Below are 7,008 nucleotides of genomic sequence, written 5' to 3'. Positions count from 1 at the left end.
GATGACCATGGGAAGCAGTGCTGAAAGGACAGAGCTCCGTCACTCTGCCTGTGCCAAACCTTCTTTCTCCCTGCACTCAGCTGAGCTGCTATGGAGCAGAGGGCCCTTCTCTCCATGCCTCCTCCACCCAGGCTGAGGGGGCACTGTGCCAGGGCCTGGGAATAAAACAGTGAGGAAGGAATTTGGTCCTTGGGCTCACGGAGCTCTGACTTTTAAGAAAGCAGTCTGCCACAATGGCCAAAAGGCGTGCCCTGGGAGAACATGGGTATGGTGATAGGGTGAACTGGCCTGGCCTTGAGGAGCTCAGAGAAGCGAAGGTTAAGCTGAGACTTGAAAGAGGAATGGGAATCGGCCAGGCCAAGCAGAGGGCAGCCCGTAGTGGGGACTGGGCAGTGTTAGAGGCCGGGCGAGCAGCACAAGGGTCCGGAGGGTGAGAGAGCTCGGTGCACCAAGGGAACTAAAGTAGCTCTCTGCAGGGGAGCAAGACATTGCACTGCAGAGTCTGCCGGAGCCAGGTCCTGCAAGGCCCTGAAAGCAGCTTTGGAGTTGAGTGACATGATTAGATCCATGGTTAGAAAGACAACCCCAGCAGAGGTATGGAGGATGCAGAGGACGTGGGCGATGCTGAGGCTTTGGCTACTAATCCCAAGGAGGGTGATGGAAACTTGTACCATGGAAGGGAGCAATGGGGATGGGCAGAAGTGGGAGGAACGACGTGGGATTAAGGTGTGTAGTCGGTGGGATCTGGTAACAAATTAGATCTGGGAGTGAGGGAGTGAGGAGTCAAGGATGGCCCCCAGGTCCTTGGCACCCACTAGGTACCATTCTCCATGATCCAGAAAAGAAGGAGAAATAGAATGGAGGTGAGGTGGCAAGAGGCTGTTTTGTTGGGAACATACTGCGTTCGACGTGTGTGGGTGACACCTCTGTTTGAATTCCCACTCTGACTCCTTTGCTGGCTAATTTCTGCTCATCCCTGAAGCATTCCCGCCTCCCCAACCTCCCCTATTCCTCATTGCTGTTTACAAACTCTCTGTGTTCTCACAGCAGCCTGGGGCCACCTCTACAAATGCTCTTATCCCTCTATGTTACCGCTTGTTTACGAGTCCCATGAGACCCTGAGTTCCTCTTCTGATCTTTGGGCTCCCCGTGACCACTGCTGTTTAGGAAGAGGATGCAGGAGAAGCCAGCAAGTTTACTTACCGCATGATGAAATTGGTGAGGACTTCCCTTGCGCCTGACTCAGTGGAATGTGCAGGGGTGCAGAGCAGAATGAGTGCAGATAGGGAACATACCCAAGTGTTGGGAGGTTGGTTAGGAAGATGTATTCTGGATGACCACTCAGCCAGCCACTGTAACTCCAGTCCCCAGTCCATCTCACTGCCCTGCCAGCCCCAGGCACCTCAGTCCGAACTGGGGATGGCTCCAGAGTTAATGCACATCGGAGATGCCACATCCAGAGAGCACAGCATTGGATGTCAATCAAGACTCCTGTTCTATTCTACTCTAGCTCTGCCATGAATGAACTGAGCAATCTTCTGGGGCACTCTCCTCCCTTCTGTCATCCCATCCAGAAAATAAGGGGGTACATTCAGTCAGTGGTACTTTCACCACTCAGAAAAATTATTTTAGCTTCCCATGTCCAAGGATATGAAAGATTTTCAAACCTAACAGATTTCCTCTTTGGGGCAGGACTTCCTTGACATGTTTAGAGATGTTGACACTTGCAGATTTTTGGAGCCAGGAACTCAGGTGGGAAACCCAAAGTTGTCTCAAAGGCCTTGTGAGTCTCTGATGCAAACAGAAGAGTCTGAGTCTTTGCTGCACCCCACAACTCTCATCCCCTGGCCTAGCACTGCTGGCTTTTGTCACATTGACCACTTGTTGACCAATCAGGGGCGGGGGGGTGTCAGGCATCAGACAGGATGCAAGGGGTGTCACCCAGTGTTGAGGAGACCTGAGGTCTCTTCTGACATCACACTGTTATTGGCCACCCGGAATCTGCATGCACTATATTAACTTGCTTTTGCCTCTTACTCTCCTCAGTGTCCACTTCCACAGACCTTGGGGTAGGGGCTCAGGTTTCCCACAGGCAGCTGGAAAGAAGTCCTTAGACTGCAAGAGCCCCACTCCCCCCCTGCTCCTCCCAGACTGTATTTAGAATTTGCATGCTGCCAGACCCTCATGTTCTCACCACTATATCTAACAAAACCAATGGTCCTACCAGCTTCAGTTTTAACCTCCCTGGACCACAAAACAGTTCATGTCTCATGGACACAGAGGCTCCTTGTGCTTCCACCCTTCTTCCCAAGATCCTGTGTCTCTTTGCTCCTGCCTGGCTTTCAAGGCTGCCTGAGAACTTACTTCCATCTTCCCTACCCCTCCTCAGCTCCTGAGTTCTCCCTTGGAAGGGGGAGGGGCCTTCAGTTCTCTGAGGCTAGGCCTGCCCTACTTACCTTCCCAGAGAAGCAGACTCCACAGAGACCACACAGCCATACTTCAGAGAGGCAGACGAACTCCCTCAATGACCCAAATCCAGAACATCCCAGGTCAAGTGGATGCTCGGAAGGAGCTGTGGTCCTTCTGGAAAGTCCCATGTTCAGAAGGAGGAATCTTGACTCAGAACAAGATGCCCCGAAAGTGAAAATATCCAGAGAAAAGTGGAAGTTGGCTTCAGACTTAGCTGGGCTCTTTCAGGAGCCATTTCTTGTAAGTCAGCCTCTTTCAAATGCCTATGGTTAGCTAAGGCAGGCGGCAAGCACCCCCGCACAAGCCGACATCCTCCTCACTGAGTCTCTCTGGGCAGCCCCGCATCCCACGCTGCCTGGCTGCCCCTCCTTTCCTGTTGAAGCCACGGAAAACCCTTTAAACTGCAATTCCCATTGTCACTTCTCCTCTGCTTAAAATTTTTCCATGGCCTCCAGCTGCCCTCAGGATCAAGGGCAACTAAACTGTTGGCTTAAGATACAAGGCTCTCCTAAGTCCAACTCCAGCCTGCTTCTCCAGCCTGGCGTCCCATGCCCTTCCGCTCTGTAACCACACCAAGCAGTGCCGCCTCTTCTCAGAATTGCCGATTCCACACTTTCACGTTGTGCTCGATCCTCCAGCAGGCAAGCTGTTCCATCCGTCCTCCCGGACTTGCTGTGGTTATGTGGGCAATGCAGCTGACCAGACTCCCATTCAGGGCTTTCTGACCACGGGCAGTGTGGGGAAGCTTCCCTTCTGTGTGCTCAGGGCACGCCTGTGCTTCTATGATCACTCGTAACATGTCATCCTGTAACAGTTTTCTCATCTGCATAGACTGTTTATTGCCAAGGTCTCATATTCATTTCTGTGTTCCCCTTGGTGCTGGGCAAGCCACGAATGCTTTGTTGTTTAGTTGCTAAGTGGTGTCCTATTCTTTGTGATCCCATGGATTGTAGGCTTCCAGGCTCCACTGTCCATGGGATTTTCCAGGCAACAGTACTGGAGAGAGTTGCCATTTCGTTCTCCAGGGGATCTTCCTGACCCAGGAACTGAACCTGTGTCTCTGAGTCTTCTGCATCAGCAGGCAGTTTCTTTACCACCGCGCCACTGCATATCAGGGACTATGAACCCAGACCTTAATGGATGCTTAATGAATATTTGTTAAACGAGGGCACGAATTCTAGAGATGGTTACATATTTTGCTACCTGAAGGACCTACAACTCTTCTTCAAGAGGATCTGATTATCTCCCTGTTAGAGATGGGGGAGTTTGAAGACCAGAACGAGGTTAGCATCTTTCCAGGGTCACAGAGAAGCAGAGCTGTGAGCTGAGCTTCAGCCTTTGGAGCATGGCCCATTCTGCCAGTCACCCCATCCTCACTACCTTTATCTTTTCACTTCTGAAGGTTACTTGGTTTCTTGAGTCAAGGAAGGTTTTGCAAGAAGGAAGATCCCCGAGCTTCCCGAGTGTGGCTTGTGGTACCTTGTCCTGCCTAGCTTCTGACCTGTCAGTCAAATTGGATGCTCCGCACTGGACCAATAAGGAGGCAGACGTGGTGGCGGATGAGCAGGAGGATTCCGGGATAGGCTTCCAGCCCTCCAGGTACTCACCACCAAATGGTAGGAATAGCATGTGCCTAGGCAATGGCACCGGACTCCAGTTCTCTTGCCTGGAAAATCTCATGGATGGAGGAGCCTGGTAGGCTGTAGTCCATGGGGTTGCCAAGAGTCGGACACGACTGAGCGACTTTCCTTTCACTTTTCACTTTCATGCATTGGAGAAGGAAATGGCAACCCACTCCAGTGTTCTTGCCTGGAGAATCCCCGGGACGGGGGAGCCTGATGGGCTTCCGTCTGTGGGGTCGCACAGAGTCGGACACGACTAAAGTGACTTAGCAGCAGCAGCAGGAAGGGAAGACCCACCATGGACAGACATGGGTCTGGGCAAAAGAGCAGCACAGAGAGTCTACCCCACACGATCCCATAGACTGTATCCCACCAGGCTCCTCTGTTCATGGAATTCTTGAGGCCAGAATACTGGGCTGGGTTGTCATTTCTTTCTCCAGGAGATCTTCCTGACCCAGGAATCAAACCTTGGTCTCCGCATTTCGAGCAGTTTCTTTACCATCTGAGCCTCCGTGGAAGCCCCTGGTGGACAGGAGCTGCTTCCTTAAAAGGAGGAATTTGAGCTGCATCTTGAATATGGATATACTTTGGATAGGCTGAGAAAACAGGGTGGGCCAGAAGTTGGGTGGGGGTTGCTCTGAGCATGAGGGGAGAGCAGTGTGTAAGGCTTGACGGTGGGGAGGTTCCAAGTAGGCTCCAGGGACAATGAAGGATCAGAAGGGGGAACCCTCTACGGCTGCTGTGGGTAAAATGGAAAGGGAGGTTGGGAGTCAGATTGTGGAGGCTTTGAGTATGGGGTTAAGTTTAGGTTTTTATTCTGGAGACCAGCAGTTCTCATCCTTGCTGAAAACTTGGGTTCTCGAGGATTCTGTTCAGTGGGGCTGGGCTGGGTCCCAGGAGTCTGTCGCTTTAACAATCACTGCATTCGGGTGGTTCTGAGCTGGTGGATGGAGGGAGCTCTGAGAAGCACTGCTTGGAAGGAGGGGGTTGTTTGTTGCCCATTTTTGGCTAGCTTGCTAGTGGGAGGACAGCGTGCAGGGCTGATTGCTGTTGTTCTTTAGTTGCTAAGTCGTGTCTGACTCTATGTGACTTCATGGTCTGTAGCCTTCCAAGCTCCTCTGTCTGTGGGATTTCCCACGCAAGAGTACTGGAGTGGGCTGCCATTTCCTTTCCTAGGGGATCTTCCCAGCCCTGGGATGGAACCCGCATCTGCCGCAGCAGCCGGAGGATTCTTTGCTGCTAAGCCACCAGGGAAGCCGAAAGGCACACTGAAGCAGAGGATGGTTTTGACCCATTAAGCCTTGGGTTATGGGCCCAGCACACTTTCACAGTACTGCTCTGCTACCTCAGGGCTGACAGGGGGAGAAAAAGAGGCAGGGTGGCCTGGTAGCAGCTGTTGTGATCATCCCGACTGAAGTAGAAAGGAACCCTCTAGGGAGAAAGGGGCAGAGCTGGAGTCATGATGGAACTAACCCTAATCTGCCTATAGGCGGAGAGGCCAAAGGAGGGGATCAGCTACATGACTCCACTGTCAATTTCCTCACCCATGTGTCAGATGTTTATTGAGCATCTACTTATGTGCCGGGTGCTGGGGACACAGACATGAAAGGCACAGCCCCTGCCCTCAAGGAATCTGCAGTTTAGATGAGAAGATGGACATGTAACCCAATAATTACAATCAGAGTGGCCAGAGCAAAGCCAGCTGTGTGCAAAGCACGCTATGGCAGCCAGAGGGTGGATGGATAGGAGCCAGCAGGGTGGGCAGGAGGCTGGGAGGCCCCTGTGGAGCTGGGGTGGAGACTGAGGGGAACCTTAGGATATAAACGAGGGTGAGGATAGGACTTAACTCAGGCTCTGGGGTTGGGTTTTGTGGGTTCAGATCTTGGTTGTGAAACAAGCAAAGTGACTGCTCTGTGTTTGGCATCTTCCTTCATGAAATAGAGATTAATAACAGTATCTACATCTTCATGGTGCCCTTAGGGTGAAACCACTTAGAATGGGGTCTGGCGCATAGTCATGTGAAATGAAGAATGTTGCCCACCATCCAGTTCTACAAGAATCAAGTCCCTGGCTACTGCAGTTGTTACCCTGAAAGGAATTCAGGGTGACCATCAGGATGAGGCCCTCTATGCTCTGGGAAAACAGGCAGAACAGGCCCTCAGATATATTGAAAGAAAATTTTATGAACCCTATTTCTTGCATCTTCCCATACTTAGAAAAGCAATAAAATGATTAACTAAGATGGCTGTGCCTCATGCCTGGCAGCAACCTTCTACCAAGGTGTGTGCTGGGTTGCACGTACCCCTTCTCCCAAACCACATATATGCTGACCTGCCCTAACCTCTTCGGAGCAGCTTCTCAGAGTGACTGGAGAGGCTGTCTCCTGGGCTCTAGTTCTCAGTGAGTCTCCAAATAAAACGGAGGCTCTCAGCTCTCACATTGTGCAATTCAATTTCAGTTGATAGTCTGCACTCAAAAAAATTAACCATTGTTACTACGCGGCCAGGAAGAGGGAAGAAGGAGAGCCGGGCAAGCGCAGATAGTGGAGTGTTGAGGTTCGAGCAGCCCTGCTCTAACTCTCTTCTCCCAGACTGTGAGCTCCTGAGAGTGGGGATCAAGCCCCCTTCATGTCTGCACCCTGTATATCACTAAGGGCAGGCTTTCTACCAAGTGGTGCCCTGCAAACAGGTGTTGAAGAGGATTGAATGATTCTGAAGTGTCAAGGCCAGGTTTGGGATGGCCCTGGGGTGCAGGAGTCTGGCCAGTATGTGAATGCTGGAAATACAGATGCTGAATTCCCTTGGGGGAGACAGTGAACAGTCACACTCCCTCTTAGCAGAAAGGGTGGTCGGTAATGGTCCATCCCAGCAGGACATGAGTTGCTGTCTCCAGTACACCAGCCCTTTTTCTTGAGGGG

General features: G+C 51.7%; 1 protein-coding gene across 1 annotated transcript in view; it reads right to left on the bottom strand.

Annotated features, from left to right (window-relative positions):
• SLAMF8 (SLAM family member 8) overlaps window positions 1-3,188 on the bottom strand; it is a 10,221-nt gene extending 7,033 nt beyond the window's left edge. The window contains exons 1-2 of the mRNA XM_010846863.1: window positions 2,457-3,188; window positions 1-20 (exon numbers count right to left, since the gene is read on the bottom strand). Coding sequence (XP_010845165.1) covers window positions 1-20; window positions 2,457-2,496 — 60 coding nt within the window. The 5' untranslated portion in view covers window positions 2,497-3,188. The remainder of the gene's footprint in view (window positions 21-2,456) is intronic.
• Between the last annotated feature and the right edge of the window lie 3,820 nt (window positions 3,189-7,008).

The sequence above is a fragment of the Bison bison genome, unplaced genomic scaffold, assembly GCF_000754665.1.
Source record: "Bison bison bison isolate TAMUID 2011002044 unplaced genomic scaffold, Bison_UMD1.0 scf7180017864240, whole genome shotgun sequence".
NCBI lineage: Eukaryota > Metazoa > Chordata > Mammalia > Artiodactyla > Bovidae > Bison > Bison bison.
This window is presented reverse-complemented; position numbering and strand designations above follow the sequence as displayed.